Raw genomic sequence first — 18,960 nt, forward strand, 5'->3', positions numbered from 1 at the left:
CCTACATTGGAAGTGCAAAAGCCTCTCATGGGCCCAACTCCAAAAGAAGCTTTGACTTGATATTTCTGACCTACACTGGTTTGACAAAATTCAACCGATAAAATTTCCTCTCCCTCCTTCCCTTCCCTATTATTGCCAGACTTAGTGCAGAAACAAACAGTTTCAACAGCTTTGTAGCTCAAATTCCCTAGCTCAAGGGATCCACTAGCCTCAGTCTCCCCTAATATCAGGGATTATAGGTAGTAGCTCCCATTCCTGACCCTCAATTCTGTTACTGCTAGATCTATCCCCACCATAAAAACAAGAGCACATGTATGGATATTTTCTTTCTATAATTATATGAAAAGATAAAATGATGAGTTTTCTTGCCAACAAGATATAACAACCTTCAAATAAAAAAGCTGTTAGCCACACAAAGAAATAAGATTTAGGGATGGGGCTGAGGGTTGAGAGTGAGAGATGATGTGAAGCTACAGGAAAATGAGTTATCTCTGAAGCCACCAATCATCATCATCATCTTCTCCTTCATCAACATCATCATCATCTTTTTCTTCATCATCATCAACTTCTTTTTCTTTATCATCATCTTTTTCTCTTTCTTGTTCTTTTTTTTTTTTTTTTTTGAGAAATTAAGGAAATAAGTTAAGCTTATTTACTTATTTTGGGGAGAGCAATTGGGTTAAATGATTTGCCCACGGCCCCACAACTAGTAAGTGTCAGACTGGATTTGAACTCAGGTCCTCTTGGCTTTAGGGCCAGTGCTCTATCCACTGTCCCATTTAGTTGCCCCGCCCCCCCCCCAATTTTCTTATGGATAGACAACTACCACCCACAGGAAAATTTCAAGTAATATTGAATGGTGATATTAAAAACAAGTAATCAATAAAACATTTTTAATAATTGCTTTTTTAATAAAAGCAATATTGAATGTTATCATTTCTCTAGAAAAAAATCTTTCAAAAGTTTTTTTGAGTTAAAAATAAGAAAATCTAGCTCTAATTGCATCAAAACCACTGAACAACAGCTAACAATTCATGTTAAAAGGTAAGTACAGCATTTTTAATTGACAATAAGCATTCAAATAGCCTTACAGAAAAATGAAGCCAAATAACAATATAACCAGTGGCTCCTGATTCATTTTAATCTGGTGTAGACTGAATATTAATCATCACCTCCACAGAGAATAAGAAGAACTTTCCTGTAATCTCCTGATGTGTCATCCTAGAAGAAATAATGCAATAGTCAGAAAAATGTGTCTTCTTGAAGTATTTAGACAGTACCCAACTTAAATGAAGCAACCACTAGCAGAGCCACCCCAGCCTGGCAACCTAATCTGGCAACAGCCAGAAACTCCTTTTCCCTCTTCATTCTGATTGGGATTTTCTTATTATTCTTTCTCTTGGGCCACTGTTCCCTGTAACTTCTCCCCTTTGCTGCTTCTTCTCAAGGTTGTTGGTGGTTTTTAAGGAAGATGGAAGACCAATTAGGAGGCTATTAGAATAGACCATGGAGAGAGGAATTGTTAGTTGAATGAATAAAGAGAAGGGAGTAAGATGCAAAAGCTGTGGATGTAGAATTGAAATGTGGCAACCACTTGGATATGAGGGAGGAAGTTAAACAGACACTCCAAGAATGAAACAACAAAAGATCATCTATTTAAAACTAAAAAGGAATCTCAGAGGTCTTTAAGCCAATCTCATTTTGTAGATGAGAAAACTGAGATTTATGAAGGCGACATATTTGGCCCAGGATCATATAGACAGTAAGTGAAAGACCTGAAATTTATACCTAGGATTTCTAATCCCCAAAACATTAATCTTTCTATTATAATAATGCTGACATTAATAATGTTAACATTTACATAGTATTTACTATATGTCAGGTGCTCTAGCTAAGTGTTCTACAATTATCTAATTTAATCCTCACAATCCTGAAAAATAGGTGCTGTTTTACAGGTGAGGAAACAAACAAATTAAGGACTTCCTCAGGAAGTCCTAGGATGTGTCTGAGGCTAGATTTGAACTTATACCTACATGTCTAAACTACTCTATAAAGGAAGACACTGAATTTGATGATCTCTAAGATGAATTTCTATGATATTACCTTCATTTCTCAATATATCCTTCCTTACTCACTGAGCTATACTTTATCATAAAGAAGTTTTTTTAAAAAGTAATTCAGCAAAACCAACCAATACAATCAACCAAATTTGATAATATATTCAGGGTTCTTTATCTATAAAACCTCATGAACAAAAGAGGAAGGAAGTACCTCTTCTCATTTCTTCTTCAGCACCTCTTTTGGTCATAATTACACAGGGCTAAGTTATGGAGCTTTTATTCTTTCCAATTACATTGTTGTAAATCGGGTGGCTCTTTGCAGTTTAATTCCCTGCATTATTTATGTGGATTTATTTTGTATCTTGAAACTTTGCTAAAGTTGTGAATTGTTTTTAGTAGTTTTTTTAATTGATTCTCTAGGATTCTCTACGTAAACTATCATATCATCTACAAAGAGTAATAATTTGGTTTCCTCATTACTTACTCTTAATTCCTTTTTCTTCTCTTGCTAAAGCTAATGTTTCTAATACAAATTGAATAATAACAGTGACAGTGGACAATCTTGTTTCATCCTGATCTTATTGAGAATTATAATATTTTCTCCAACATTTTCTTAAGGGTAGGCAATCAACAAAACAATAGACCAAACCCTAGTTTAAAGTTTGCTGTAAATTCTAACAATGCAAATTTTGTAATTAGCCCTAGGGAGCCAGTAAAAGCATGCTCTTACTACAAAGCACATCCCTTCTTGTAGTCACTATGTTCACTTTATTGCCATTTCTGTCTAGGAGCATACCATAGCTGACAGATTTTAGGATTTCAAAGAGATAGTTCTACCTCTGTTAGCAAAATTAGCAGATCATTACAAAATTATAAGATTTTACAAGCTAATAATAATCTGGTTTAGTTGATACCTTTGGCAATTACATTTCTCTATTTGTCAAAGAAGTCAAATGTTTGTTGACCCAGATGCTTTTTAAACTTTCTAAACTCTCTTTGTCTCCTCTGTTGGAATAACTAAAATTCACATTGCTTATACTTCTCATTAAAGAATTGTATGATAGGAAGAAAAGATGAATGGCTACATACTAAGGAAGAAGGAACACAGGTCAGGTGAACAACCAGAATATTCCACAGATTCCCTGGAGATGTCAGGAGAAAATAAAGAAGGACTCCATCCCATTGGATGGATCCTCTGTGTTAAATTTATGTGAAAACATCAGTCACACAGGATGGAGAGCCAGACATGGATCGTTAGAGATCTATATTGTTGAAAGAAGCTTCCAAATTGAAGAGATCACAGATCTGGCCATCTGAATATTTGAATGAGTCGCTGTGTATATTGTCTGTCTTGATTTTGCATACTTCAATCTGCTTAAGTTCATTTATATTTTCTCATGCTTCTCTGAATTCTTCACATCCACTGTTTTTTATGGCAAATAAATATTCTGTTATGTTAATGTACCACAATTTATTTAAAAATTCTTGAACTCATGAGCATCTACTTTGTTTCTCTTTTGCATCTACTTTGCTTTTTGCTACCAAAAATGCATTGGAATAAATATTTTAGTGCAGATAAAACCTTTTTTTCTCTGACCTTCTTAGAGTTTATGCTTTGCAGTAGAATCTCTATGGCAAAAAGTATGGGCATTTGATCACCTTTTAATAAATCTTAATTTCAAATTACTTTATTGGACCAATTCACAACTCCTTACAATTTATTAATGTGTCTCTAATTCTATAGTCGCTAACACTTGTCTCCATCTTTTTTCATCTCTGCCAACTTGACAAACATATGGTTTAACCTCAGAGTTGAAACCTTTCATTCTTAAAAGCATCTTCCTAAAAGCAAGAAATTTACTTTACTGGTTATATAGCAAGAACTGCAAATTTGGAAATGACATGCAAGTTTGCTAACTCAACAAAGATCTAGATTTAAAACTCCTCATCTTGCTGCCTCTCCAAATTGCCATTGTACCCAGAAGACTTAATGAAGTCATCTGAGTCATTAGACTTAAACTGAAGCTGAGGCTCCAGCAATTAAATAGCATTGTGTAAGGGTCATCTTTAAGTTTTCCTTGGGCTTCTCGGATCCACTAGATCATCAAAGGTTTTAGTGTTGAAAGACATTGGAAATGACATCGTCTAGTCTCCCCGGTTTCCAGATAAGAAAACTGAGGCCCAGTTAAATTACTTTTCCAAGATCACAGAGGTGGAAGAATCAGAATTTCAGCCCAGGTACTCCAACTTTAAATCTAGTGCTCTCTTTCTGTTTCACCATACTGCCTTTCAAGTAGATGACTAAGTGGAAAACAAGGATCCAAAATGATTAAGAAGCTATTTCATATCCCTTATAGTTCACCTTCATCCTCTCCCCCATAAAGTTAAAACTAGAAGAGGTAGAATATATAAGGCTTCAGTATCATCATGTCTTCTCCCAATGTTCTTTGCCTAATTCACTTTTCTATTTTAATGACTTTATTGAAGAAAACAATAACCAATGATATTTTCAGTCTGTAAAAATTGACAATAGGTAAATATGAGCCTAACTTGTGTTATCCTAATTTCTCCTCCTCCACAAACACTAAAGTATAAATTTTATTCTGCTTTTATGCTCACAATAATCATTATGCAAACAAGTCAAACATCCTCTTCCTTTTAATCTTGCCAAGTCTTTAGAATCCAGGAGAAAGGACATTCTTGATAATTTCTCTTTGTAGATAAGGTGATAATACTGCTACATACCTGCTTGTCCTGGTCATACCACATCTGAAATAACTGTATTCATTTCTAGAAACCACAGTTTATGAAAGTCAGTCAACCAGGATTTATTAAGCATCTACTGCGATCCAGGCACTGAATTAAGTACCATGCAAACCCAAAGAATGGCAAAAGACATTCTTTTCTCTCAAGGAATTTTAGGGGGAAACTTTAAGCAACTAACTGTGAACAAACAAAATATATCTATTAGTGATAAATTGGAGATAATCAACAAGAGGTATTAAGTAGGTGGCATATGTCCAAAGAAAGGCTACAACTATGATGGCTTGAAGACCATGCCAAATAAGGATCAGTTGAAAGAACTTCAGCTACTCATCCTGAAGAAAAAATTTAGTGGGGAACATGAATTACCTTAAAAGAATATTGAGATATTAGGATTTGTTCTGTTTGATCTCAGAGAGAAGACCGAAGACCAATGAGTGTAAACTGCAGATTTCAGGTTGATGTGATCAACAATAGTTCCTAATAATGGGCTGCTTTCCTAACAAATTTTAAGCAAAAATGTCTTAAAAAAGATGGCTGTGCAGATATGAGTTTAGATGGCTTCTGAGATCCCTTCTAAGTTTCTGTGATCAATTCAAGAATAAAGAAACAAGAAATTGACTCATTCTCATTAGCATTCAAATTAATTTGATTAGAAACATATCTTCCTATTAGTGTTTGCCCTTTCAAGCAAAGTAAGACTTTTCTGATTTACCTTGATGAAAGAATATAGAGACTTTCCATAGAGCCTCTGGAATTGCATTTTTATGTCCACCATGTCAATCTCTGCCCGGGAAACCATTATTCTGATGAGGGTGTCATCATTCGTACCTAAGCCCTAAGAAAGGAAAAAGCAGCAAAATTCAAAACCACAGACAAACTGAGAATGATGGCTATATGGATACATGGTGGAATAATGACATCATCAAACTTCCTTTTTAATTCATTAACCCATGACTGTATGACTCCCCATATTTTATATGACAACATATGTATCTAATTTGCTTGTGACTAACAATAACCATTCCAAAGTCTTCCAAAATAAGCAACTATATACCACAGGATTTAATCATAAGTCCTAGATTCAGGTCCTACCCAAGCCACTTACTAGCTTTGTGACCCTGAGCAAGTTAGTTCCCCTTCCTTGAGTTCATTATTTTGCTATTGGTCCCTAAGAAAGAAATCTAGCCTCTGAATCTCAAGAATCTTAATGAGGTTTCAGCAATCAAAATTTATAGCATAACACCAGCAAGAAGGGAAAGGAAAGAAAAGAAATAAAAGTAGAGCAAGGAAGGAAGGAAGGAAGGAAGGAAGGAAGGAAGGAAGGAAGGAAGGAAGGAAGGAAGGAAGGAAGGAAGGTTGCTCAGTCCTCAGTGGGGCAGTTTCTACTCATAGAGGTTATTGCTTGTCCCTTCTTCTCCAAGAACACTATGACATCAAGGAGATAATGCCATGACATGCAAGTCAGTTGAATTTAAGTGATATAGAGCTGTGCAAAGTTACCAATCTCACTTTTTCCTGCTGAAGTCCAGATTGGTCCAGTGGCCAGATATAGATCAGGACAACTTAAACACAAATCACTCTGGCTTTTATAGATTGGCCAATAAAAGGTCTCAGGTCAAGCCCCATTTGGTCTTTGTTTGGGTCCCCATAGTCTCAGAGTAAATATAAGTAACAATTGTTTCTATTTGGGCCTTCCCTCCTGTATTGATTTTTTTTGACTAGGCAAAAAAGGCATTTTTTTGCGCCTCTTTTTTTTTTTTTTTTTTAAAACCTTGTCTTAATCATTGACTGGACATTGCCTCAGTCACACATTAAAGATCTTAGCCAAGGTCTCCCAGTGCATCCAGGGCCATTATCAGTTACCTAGATCTATATCTGATGACTGGATCCAGATGCCTCCAAGGGAAAATGAGGCAGGTGACCTTCCACAGCCCTCCCCAACTTAAATCCATTTCACTTGCATGTCATGGAATCACCTCCTAGAAGTCAAGGTTCTTTTTGAGAACAAAGGACAAACATCACTTTGCTAATACGTAAGCCATCTGGGTTATGGAAGCATTGTGAAGCTGCAATGAATGGTGGATGTCAAATGCTTTACAAAGTATAACACCGTAATAAGTAAAAATGATACCACTCCCTGTGCTTCCCCCCTCTGCTACATGCCTCTTCTGCCCTCAATGCAACCTTCTGTCATTCTACCCCAGCCTACTTCTGTTACCCAATCTCCCTGTTATCCATTATCATTTTACTCCTCCCTAATTGATTCTCTATCCCACTCCCCTAAACATCTTTTTTAAACCTTATTTTCTTTTTAAATCACCTACTGCACCTCTCCACTTTATTTTAGCAGAGGGTCTTACTATCCTTTAATGAAGGATGCTTCATTGAAAAACAAACAAGGTTATCACCTACACTTTAGCCTAATTCCCCATCCTCTTCTCCTTTGCTCCTCTCTCTGAAGATGAGATAGCACTACTCTTTTTCAGTACCAGTACCAATTGTGTCCTTGAACTCATCCTCTCCCATCTCTGCAGATTTTTCCCTTCAATCATCTCTCTCCCCTTAAATTTCAACTTCCTCTTATCCACTGGCTCTTTTCCCTAATGTCTTCAGCCACCCAAATGTTAAAAAAAAAAGGGGGGGGGAAGAACATATGTTCTTCTCTACAAAACCCTTGAAAAAAGTTATCTAGTCATATTCTCTCTCTCTCTCTCTCTCTCTCTCTCTCTCTCTCTCTCTCTCTCTCTCTCAGTTCACATAATTTGACTTCAATCCCACAACTGGTCAGAAACTTCTTTTTGCAAGATCACCAATGCTCTTTAAGTCCCATTAGCCCCTTCCTTTCATCATTTTTTATATCTCTATAGTGCTAAGTATCTTTTCTTTGTGTATACTTTCACTTCCCTCAGTTTCCAATGTAAACATCTCTCTTGGTCTCCTTTGCTGATCCACTATCCATGTTCTGTCCTCTTTGCTTATAAATTAGGGTCCTGTCCTGAGCCCATTTCCCAGCTCTTTCTACACTTTTTCTTTTGGTGATCTCATCAACTACTATGGATTCAGCTATTATTTCTATGTAGATGAGCAATCCATTTAAGAGTCACCTGACCTCCTTCAGGAAGCCATTCATGATTCCCTCAAATACTAGATACATACTCTGTCCCCCCCACCACAAACTGTGATATATATACACATACACACATACACTCACATAGTATTTGTACATGTGAATGGTGTATCCCTCCAGTAAAATTAAACCTTTTTGAAGTCAGCACCTATTTCATTTTTGTTTTTATACTTTGTCTAAGTACTTTTCCAGTGCAGCATGCTAACCTGATATATGTTCATGTGGTCAATTGTATCCAACACTTCCTAACCACATTTGGAGTTTTCGTGGCAAAAGTATTGGAGTCGTCTGCCATTTCCTTCTCCAGCTCATTTTCCAGATGAGGAAAAGGAGGCAAAGAAGGATCACACAGCTCAGGACTCAGTGTAAGAGTTTATTTTATACTTAAGCAAAGAAGGCAAGCCATGGAGAATGACTGGAGTGAATCCAGATTTGAACTCATGAAATCTTGGAATCTTCCTGATTCCAAGCAGAGTGATTTATTCATTATACCAACTAGAAGCTCACCAGACATATAGTAGGTTTTTAATAAACATTTGTTGACTGAATCATTACCTTCATTGATTTGTAAAGCTCTTCAGCAAAATATGCAGATTTATTCCTCATGCATTTTACTGGAGAGAGAAAAAAAGGCATAGAAAGAGATTGCAGATTAAATCATGAAAATAACACTAATGATAACTGACATTTATATAGCACTTTAAGGTGTGTGAAAATGAAAAATGTTCCTTAGGACAAACTGTTCCACAACAAGCTATCAAGCAGCATCGTTTGATCCCCTTAAGTGAGAAGCTTTGACCATACAATGTTCTTTGGGGATAAATAGATCAATGGGGCAGGTCATGTTACAGTACTTTTTTCCTTTTTGTGCATTAAGTTGGGGATCACAGGTGTGGAATGAGGAATTAGTAATTAGGTATAGTCAGTGTATTAGTTTGTTCTATGTAGCTATACTGTTTCATTATCCAGGATGGGTCTTTAAGGAGAAGAAATTAGGAAATGACTGGAATGTGTTTTGTTTTGTTTTGTTTTTTTTAAACAACACTAACATATATAATTTTTAAAATGTCCAGAGGAAAAAAAAATTGCCCTCCATCTTATTCCTGGTTCAGTGGAAAAAATAATGGCTCCGAAATCAGAGGAACTACTGCCCATGTTTCCTTATAACCCAAAGCAAATTTCTTAACCTTTATTCCTAGGCCTCAGTTTGTTCATCTGTAAGATAATAAGGTTTACAGTTACACCCAGCGAAAGAACTCTGAGAGATGACTATGAACCACTACATATAATTCCCAATCACCCTATTTTTTTCTGCCTACATTTTTGATTTCCTTCACAAGCTAACTGTACACTATTTCAAAGTTCAATTCTTTTGGTACAGCAAAATAACTGTTTGGACATGTACACATATATTGTATTTAATTTATACTTTAACAAATGTAACATGTATTGGTCAACCTGCCATCTGGGGGAAGGAGGGGAAAAATTGGAACAAAAAGGCTTGGCAATTGTCAATGCTACAAAATTACATGCATATATCTTGTAAATAAAAAGTTATAATTAACAAAAAAAAAAAGATAATAAAGTTTAACTAAATGTCCTCTAAAGTCCTTTTCACTTCTAGCTCTAAGATCTTGTGATGCTTGACATAAAAGGAATAAAAATCATTAAAAAAAAAAAACCAGGAGTGAAAAGAGCTTCAAAATGACTAGTTAAATTCTAAGATTATCTCACATCCTCTCTGCCCTGTAGAGGAAGGTATGCAGACAAAGGTGTGGATTTACACAGATGATGACTTTATGCTAGATGATACTTAAAAAAAGTAAATAGAGGCTAAAAAATCTTGTTTAAAATCTAGATGGGAACCAAAAGTGGTTTAAACAACTTGAAGAAAGAAACATATATTCCTACACCATTAAAAAAAATTACTAGTAATATGAACAAGAACATGAAAGGATCAGTCACTATTTTTTCCCTGTAAGAATTATCAAAAAAAAAAAAAAAAAAAAAAAAAGCAAATTCTTACCTATTGCCAGTAAAGCATTTTCAAAGTTGCCAGATGTTTCAGATTTAATGCTCTGCTCAATATCCTTGTTGCAACTCCTCTTGTATTCATCAAACACTATATTTTAGGAACAAACAACATTAACAATGAGACACATTTTTGCACATTTCTAATATGGGGACTTATTTTGCTTGACTGCTTATTTGTTACAAAGTTGTTTTTTGGTTTTTTTTTTTGTTTGTTGTTGTTTTTTTCCAGGAGTGAGAATCTGGGAGAGAGAAAAATAAATGCTTGATAATTGGGGGAAAATTTGTTATATTAAAAATGGTAACAAAAAAGATGTGAAAATGGGCACTTAAAAAAAAACAAACCAGGAAACCTATACTAGTAAATCCTGAGTTATTTTTAGGAGAAGGAAACATTTTGCCATTGAGTAGGTATTTGGTTTGCTGGCTCACTGGTTCCTTGGTCAGCTAAATGTGCATTTGCTTGAATTCCTGGCTTGGGCATTAACTTCTGGCCTTATTATTATTTTTTTTTTCTCTTAGCAAGTGGAAACTGAAGCCATTTAGTCCCCTTGCTAATTAGTGTTTCAATCAGAACTAGCTGTTTCTTTCAATTCCTTTTAATAGACCAAGACATAATTAGATTTTCCTCAATTATTTGCCAAGTGTATCCAGCTGTCACTAGTGTGTTCCTACTGGTGCTTCTCTGCTCCCTCTGGATCCAGCCACACCAAATATTCAGAAACAAATGATCGTATTTGACTTTCCAAATGCTTTTCACAGCATCTGTTTCTCAGTCCTCAAACATAAGAGTTCCCTAACTTTCCAGTCCCCAGACTTATGAAGCCTGCCACAGTTGTTTCCAAAAGACATTCCTTTTAAAGGCTTTCCTAGGACATCACCACCAGAGGGAGATTTATGCTACTGAAAACAAAAACAAAAACAAACAAAAACATTCTGGGAAACAAATGAGAGTTTACAATCTCAAAGTTGATACATCCATAAATATTTGTTTGCAGCAGTAATTGTCTATTGGTATCCAAGCATGTGGGATAATGTAAAACTTCAAAATGGATTCTCCTATTCAATTTTTTAGTTTGTACATATGTATAGTTTACCAAACTTATTCCATTTAGTGTGTAATGTTTCTCATGAGCTCTGTAAAATATGTAATTGGAAAACCATGAATTTGTGCTTTTAAAGTTTGCCAGAGGCTATTGCCTAAAATGTCATATGTGAAAGATAAAATACCTCATTACATTTCTTTTGCCTCTTAGAATAGAAAAAGTGATTATAGTATTTCTTTTGTGATCACATAGCATATTTTCTACAAAGAACTCAAAGGCACACTGCAAAAATCAGATAAGAATCTGAACACCAGTTGAATGAGAGATTGAAAAACACATTTTTAAAAATTTACAATTAGTCACCTGTTCATCTCATCAGTACACCTCCTAAAGAAGCTACCTCAATTACTTTAAATGGCTTAAGTACTATTCAAGAATAGGTATCACTAACATTTGTATTTTCCTTCCTGAATATTAAAGAATACTTTTAAAAAGCGAATCAGAATACTGTCTTGTGATTGCACAAAAAACACACAAAAGAGAGTCTGAGTACATTATTCATGTACATTAATCATGCATTAATGATTAATAATAAATGTTATTATTCTGATTGATTTTGCTGCATATAATACATGGTAGATAGTGCTGGGCAAATATCAGAGCATGTTCTTCCCCAGAACCCGGGGTATTAGAGAGTGAGGAAAAATTATGAGATTCACCCATGATCTCCTAATTAGTCAGTAGTAGAACACTGGACTTAAGTCTAGGGCTTCTGCTCAATATCTAATTTGATTTCCATATAGCCAGCTGCTTTCTGTAATGCTCCTACTTTGCATTTATTGGTATGGATCCTGCTGCTAATGCAGATTGCAAACTCTCTATAATTTGATGAACAATCTTTGAAGTTGCTGTGACCAAAGAACACAGCATACAGAATTCAGCCAATCTGATGGTGAGCTTCCCTCTACACAGCAAGGCTGATGTCCACATAACATACATCCAGTCCATCAAAAAAGCCCCAAGATGAAGTTTTGATGGGGTGTGCTAAATTTTGTACTCTAGCAACATAGCTTTGGAGAACCTATAGTCACCTCCACATGTGATCTACATGTTATAGATCTACATGACTAGGGAGGCACATAGTCTAACTCAGAAGAAACTCTAGTGTTGGGATGTAAAGTGCATTGCCTAAGATTATATAGGTAAAGGAAGTAGCAGAACTAACACTTGATGTGAAATTATCCAGTCCAGTACTATTAATAAAGTATCGAATAAAATAGGAAAATATTTATAATACATGTAAAGCTGAATTCATATTTCAATGCAATTATAAAGAAAATATAGCCAAAAACTTGTAAAGCTGAATTCATATTTCATTTTAGTTATAAAGAAAAAATAGCCCAAAACTCTTGAAGACAATGCCAATCCTTATTAATAATCAAAAAGTAAAACAGCTGTCTGATAAAAACCATCAGTGAAACTCAGCACTGTCAGGATTGTGAAGAAATGAGTATCCTTGTTCACTGATGGAAGAATTCAAAACTTGAGGAATCACTTTAGAAAACATTTCCCAAAAAATGTCCTGCAACATGCAGTAACTGCTACAAAAAAGAATCATAGCCTTTGACCCTATAATAACCATGTGGGCATATGGCCTAAAAGAGTTATCAAAAACAACCTTATAATAATTTTCTGATTAAAGATTTTTACAGCAGCATTATTTGTAGCTGGAAAAAAACAAAAAACAAACAAACAAACAAAAAACCCCCATCACCACCACCACTACCACCACCAAATCACCCTGAATATTCAACAGCGAAGTAATGATTAAATAAATTATGCTACCTTGATGCAATAGAATATACTATAATGCCATTAAGAACAAATGTCAGTAGTATAGAGAAATCTAGAAAAGTCTTTATGAAATAATACAAAATAAAAAACCACCATAGCCAGAAGCACAAAGTATACACTAAATATAATCATAAGAAAAGAATGACAATGAACAAAGAATCCTGGTAGAGATTTAGTGCAAGTGACTGAGTCATTTACTGTAGATGTTGAAATTAATATAAATATAAATTAGTTACTAAGCAAGTTTATGTGTGAATTATGTGTTAATGCACAAAATTAAATTTTTAATCATTTAATTAAAAAAATAACCAAGAGACTTACCATGGAGTAGGTGATTTCTGTTCCTAGAACAGAGAATGGATAGGAATTTATCCTCATTGGTCCCCCATCTTGCTTCACCAGCCTCATACAGCGCCTAATGTGAGTTAAAACACATGAAAGGATCAGATTCTTCAGAGCTCTAAGACCTGGGGTTACATATTTTCCTAAATCCAAATAGAGATGTACTGGTTGGAAGCCATATATCTGAAACATAGGAGCTGTTTATTGTCTCTAGGATAAAATTTAAATTTTAAAACTCTTCACAAATTGGCCTCAATTTCACTTTCTAGTCTTATGTATCTCTCCATCAACCTTGTCTCTGTCCTTCACACACTGGCACTTCATCTCCCACCTTTGTACAGGTTTTTTTTTTTACAAAAATGAAATCTTCTTTCTCTTCACTTCTGTCTCAAAGATTCCATCCCTTTCTTCAAGACTTAGCTCATTTATTTCTATATGAAACCTTTCTTGATTATCCAATTGATTTCGACTTCCTTAACTACTTTGTGTTAATTTATATTTATTATCTATTTATGCTGTATATACTTCTATATTTCCTTGTCTCTCCCATTAGAATGTTAGCTAGTTGGGATTTTTTTTTTCTTTTGGATTCTGGATCTCCAGCATCTGGCACGTAGTAGGCAATTAATAAATATTTATGAATTACCTCCATGATCCAGGAAAGAGTCAATGAAAATGCTCAATCAGCAAATGCAAAGATAGTGTCCACTGAACTCTGTTGTTGTGTGAGGTTCTTCACCCATTTTCTATCCTTAAAATGCCATCATAATTTCCATTCTATAAAGACCACCTCCTTCCACTTAGAGCTACTTAACTGATTCTTTGAGGGCAGGGGAGGGAGACATCTAGAATTGTAATTTCAAACATGTGAGGTCTTTTTTATAGTGGAAATTCCCTCTGCTGATGGAGACCATAGCTCCTCTGTCTTAGAGGGTTACCTGGAGCACCGAGAGGTTAAGCTACTAATATTGCCATACAGCCATTAATATCTCAGAGGTAGGCTTTGAACCTAGTTCTTTCCAATAACAAGGCTTGTTCTGTATCCATCATATTATAAATTTTTTCAGATGTTGCAATGGTCATCAAAGAATGTCAAATACTTATCATGTCCTTACATCTTCAAAGTATTTTAATTATTTGAACTCATTGATATTAAAAAAAAAAAAGAATAACTTAACTAAAACTCTGAAAAGTTCAGGTTCACACTTGGAATTTAATATCTACATGCCCAATGGATTTTAGGATTTTAGAAGTCTTGACTATTATATGTTTATCATCAACTTGTATTTTAATTGCAAGTAGAGGTGATTGCTCTCTTCTCTCCCTCCCCAACATTTTTTTTTTCTGTTTAATTGGCTATCTAGTTTCTTTTTGATCAATGAAAGTCACATTTTAAAGGATTTTTAGTGTTTGACAATCTTTTTTTACTTTTATTTTTATTTTATTTTATTTTTGACAATCTTTAAGATGTTCTGGTGGTTCCCTATACGGTCAGGGAGCCAGTGATTCTCTAATTCAAGGTCTCCTTTTACAAAAAAGGTAACTTGAGGTCTATAATGTAATTTGTCCAAAATCACACAGCTAACACATCCTCTTGTCTCTAAATCCAGGATTCTGTCCAGGATACCATATTGCCTCCCATGAAAAATATTCAATGTTGGGGCAGCTAGGTGGTGCAGTGGATAGAGCATCAGTCCTGAAGTCAGGAGGACCTGAATTCAAATCTAGCCTCAGACACTTAACACTTCCTAACTGTGTGACCTTGGTCAAGTCACTCAACCCCAATTGCCTCAGCAAAAAAACAAATAAGTGAATGAAAATAATAAAAAAAAATAAAGAAAAGTATTAAATGTCTCATTGAAGGAAAGTTGAGAATTTTTTTCTCTCATCCACCTAGATCAATGTTTACTAACAGCAGCATATTTTTAGTCTACAAAATGTTACTAATAAAGACACTTAAAATATAAAAACTTGACTGTTCTTTCTCCCTATATCTCATTTTCCCCTTCTTCCCCAATTCCTACCTCCTGAGTTACAAAGCTAAGGCTGTGAAGGAGTATATAGTTGGGAATTTAGATATTTTACTATCCTGCAGTTATTATTTGGTTTGGGAAATACTACCTTGTCTGTTTCTTCCATTCAAAATGATTACCAGCTGAGTTTGCAAACCAGCTGAGTTTGCAAACCAGCTGATCATTGCAAATTGTTAAGTTCCTAAAGTAGACTTTTCTTTTTCTCACTCATTGGTTTCTTCATTTTTAAGTTTGACGAGTTTTATTGTTAATGTGTTTTTCCCCCAAAAAATCAAAACTATATATTTTAGAGAGATATAACTAGATGTTATTTTGTCTGAGGAAAATCTCAAGAAATGCAACCTAAGTAAGGAGATAGGAGTGTAATGACTTGTAAATTACTTCTATGGGACTCACAGAAATCCCAATTGCCTCTACTGATTAGTCCTCTTCCCTCTAGCTCCATCCATCTTTCTTGGACTTAAACCCCAACCATTATATTCCCACTTCTACAGGCAAATAAATATCAACTCTTCCATGCACCCTTCCCAAGAGGCAAAGAAGGGTTTGACTCTTGTCTCTCACATTGGCACTGATCAAATCCGTTCAATTATGCCTTTTCATGCCAGTGAGGGACATTCTTCCCACCAATTTTTAAACCTAGGTTCATAAACATACAGTTGTATTATAGAATATTACAACTTTAAAAACTGAGAGACTTTAAAAGTCATCAACTACAACCAATTAGCTAATTTGAGAATCCCCTTACACAATTTCTATTAAGTTGGAAGTTTCCTAATTTTGCCTGAACATTTCCAATGAGATGCTGACTATCTTATAAGGTATATATATATATATATATATATATATAAGGTATATGTGTATATATATATATATATATATATATAAGGTATATGTATATATATATATATATATATTTTAGAGAAGCTTTGGAGATAGTATGGTACAGAAGATGGAGACCTGGTATTTGGAGAAAGGAAGACCTGGGTTCAAATCCCACCTTTGACACATAATTGCTGTGTAATTAATACTAGGTAAGACAATTAGCCTCTTAGTGCTCCAGGCAACTTTCAAGGTCATAAATCAGTAGAGATTTATCAGTAGAGAAGGTACAGATCTGCCTTGGGAGAAGGAATTTCCTCATCAGGCATTTTCTATGCCAATGAAATCACAGTTCCAGTCCCTATTCCCTATGAACAAATTTTTTTTCCTTAAAATAAGCCAAAATTTGGCTTCCTTTAACTACATAGGAATTCTAATTCTGCTTTCTGGTGCTGAGGGAAATCACTCAAACTCTGACAACCACCACTGTGCATTGCATTTAAGACCTCCAGATTATTTTTTAACTTGAAAATTTATCAATTAAAAATACATTTGTTTACTGCTTTTCATAAATATTCAATAAAATTCCAGAGGATTGTGCTAATAGGCACAGATATTAGCTTCTGTAAAGCAGCAAAAACTCACACTTGAATTTGAGAAATTTCTTTAATCAGAGGGAAGGGAAAGGAAATAAGTATTAGTACCTACTTAGTGCAAGACATTATGCTAAGCACTTTATAAATATTATCTTATTTGAGCTTCACAACAACCCTAAGAAGTGGGTGCTGTTATTATTACAATTACACAGCTAAGGAAACAGTCAAATTGAGGTTAAGTAATTTGTTCAGGTTACACAGTTAGCTTTGAACATGAGGTTCAGGTCTTCCTGACTCCAAGTCCAGTGCTCTGTCCATTATGACACCTAGTCGCTTATCAGCAGTTTAAATATCTTTCCTTCCTCCATGTTTTTGGTCTGAAGGCAATTTCCCCTATCACAACTTCTCAGTGAAGTAAGTGAAAATTACCCACCAATCAATTAAGTAATAAGCATTTATTTAGAGCTACTATGTCCCAAGCAGTAAGCTAATCACTGGACAAAAAACCAGCTTCTATTTACTTCATAGCAGGTAAAAAAAGGAGCAAACCAGGATCATGGATGGAAAAAAAGTAGAGAATTACCAACCTGGGCATCCTGCTTCACAAGGTCATCATCTAAGTAATTTCCTTCATCTCTCCCTGCCTGAAAGCAAAAGGAAACAATAATTATCATTGAAGCAGATTTTCATATAAGTCTTCAAACTGGATTATTTTACACTATCTGTTCTCTTAAATTCTCAAGGTCATTTTATCATAGCAGTGAAAGCTAGAAGGGATATTAAAAATCATCCAACTCAACACCTTCTTTTCTTAGATATGAAGTAGTCCAAAGATCTGATAGTTACAAAATTGATAATATGTATAAAGTAGGGCCAAGAACTCATGAGTCTTGTGTTTTAAACATAAGCCATAGTCCTTTACTTCAAGGATCTGATAGTCTACTAGGGAAGATGACACATGAGAAGATAATTAATGACCCAAGTAAATGAGAAATACCAAATGAAGAGTAAAAGAGAAGGGAAATTTCAAAAAGGTTATAGGTTCAGAGACACAGTCTTGGAAGTTATCTAGTCCAACCTCCTTCTTTTACAGAGGGGGAACTGAGGCACAGAAAGATTTATTTGGAGCCAGAGGACCCACATTAAAATCCCAACTCTGCTTCTCACTGTTCTATTGCCTCAGGCAGTTACTTCTCCCAATCTGGTCCTCAGTTTGAATTAAATGTCTTCTAAGATCTTTGTTGGCTTTAGAATGGTGATCCTCTGAACAAAGAGGTTAGATTTCATCTGAGCCTTGAAAGATTGTTAGGCCAGAAAGGGGAAAGCATTTTAAAATGGGAAAATGGTTTGAACAAAAAATGGCAGTCAAAAAAGCATAAACATGTTTAGAAAATAAGGATATTAATTCACCGATGGAGATAAGAGGAGATAAAGATAGGAAGGCAAGTTACAGTTATAGTCAAATTTCAAACTTTGAATGCTAGATCAAGGAGTTTACCCTCTACTCTGTAGGCAATGGGAAGTCACTAAAGGCTTTTGACCTTTAAGAATGAATTGTATGAAGATTAACCAGTGTGCAGAGGGATTAAGATGAAGAGAAACTAGAAGAAGGCAAACAGGTAAGGCTTTTGAAATAGAAAATAGGTACCAGAAAAGAAAAATAGTTATGAGAGATATTTTGAAATATTTTTTAAAAAAATAATTAAGATAACTTGATTGGTTGGGTAAAGGAGAAAGAAAAGTCAAAAAGATGCTAGAGGTTCCAAATGGAATTTGAGAAGAATGATGGCATTAAGAATAGAGATAGAGAAATCAAAGCAACTGATTAAGGTGGAAAAATGGTAAGTTCAGCATTGGGTAAATTTGAGTTACTAGTAAAACATCAAGATCCATCACAGAATCATCAATACATGTTTAAAATCCAGAGATAGGTCATAGATAAATATATCATTATGGAAGTTCTTAGCTATCAGAGCTAATAGCTAAAGCTAAGAGAATGGATGAGAATTCTGAGGGAATTTGTAGAAAGATGAACAGAAAGCTGACCTGTGATTTAATTTTATTTGAGTCTGGGTCTCCTTATCTTACCCAAGCTGAAAGCACAGCAGTAACTGCTGTTTTTTGTTTGTTTTTGTTTGAAGAACTCCAATATGGGGAAATCCCACCACCTTCTATTTATTTTTTCCCCCTCAATAGTATTTTGTTTTTCCAAATACATTTTTTCAACATTCATTTTTGTAAGACTTTGTGTTCCAAATCTTTCTCCCTTCCTTCCTTCCTTCC

At 34.9% G+C, this 18,960-nt stretch overlaps 1 protein-coding gene across 5 annotated transcripts in view; it reads right to left on the reverse strand.

Moving 5' to 3' along the window:
- Positions 1-890: 890 nt before the first annotated feature.
- Positions 891-18,960, reverse strand: part of ANXA4 (annexin A4) — a 121,154-nt gene continuing 103,084 nt past the window's right edge. For 4 of the 5 annotated variants that reach the window (XM_074287121.1, XM_074287119.1, XM_074287120.1 and 1 more), the window contains 6 exons: positions 17,265-17,321; positions 13,206-13,299; positions 9,980-10,075; positions 8,509-8,567; positions 5,539-5,661; positions 891-1,221 (listed from right to left, as the gene is read on the reverse strand). In XM_074287121.1, the coding sequence (XP_074143222.1) occupies positions 1,162-1,221; positions 5,539-5,661; positions 8,509-8,567; positions 9,980-10,075; positions 13,206-13,299; positions 17,265-17,321 (489 nt within the window). In that variant the 3' untranslated portion in view covers positions 891-1,161. Of the gene's footprint in view, positions 1,222-5,538; positions 5,662-8,508; positions 8,635-9,918; positions 10,076-13,205; positions 13,300-17,264; positions 17,322-18,960 lie in introns of all 5 variants that reach the window. The other variant, XR_012485968.1, reaches the window with a different exon arrangement.

This window comes from Sminthopsis crassicaudata, chromosome 2 (assembly GCF_048593235.1).
Source record: "Sminthopsis crassicaudata isolate SCR6 chromosome 2, ASM4859323v1, whole genome shotgun sequence".
Lineage (NCBI taxonomy): Eukaryota > Metazoa > Chordata > Mammalia > Dasyuromorphia > Dasyuridae > Sminthopsis > Sminthopsis crassicaudata.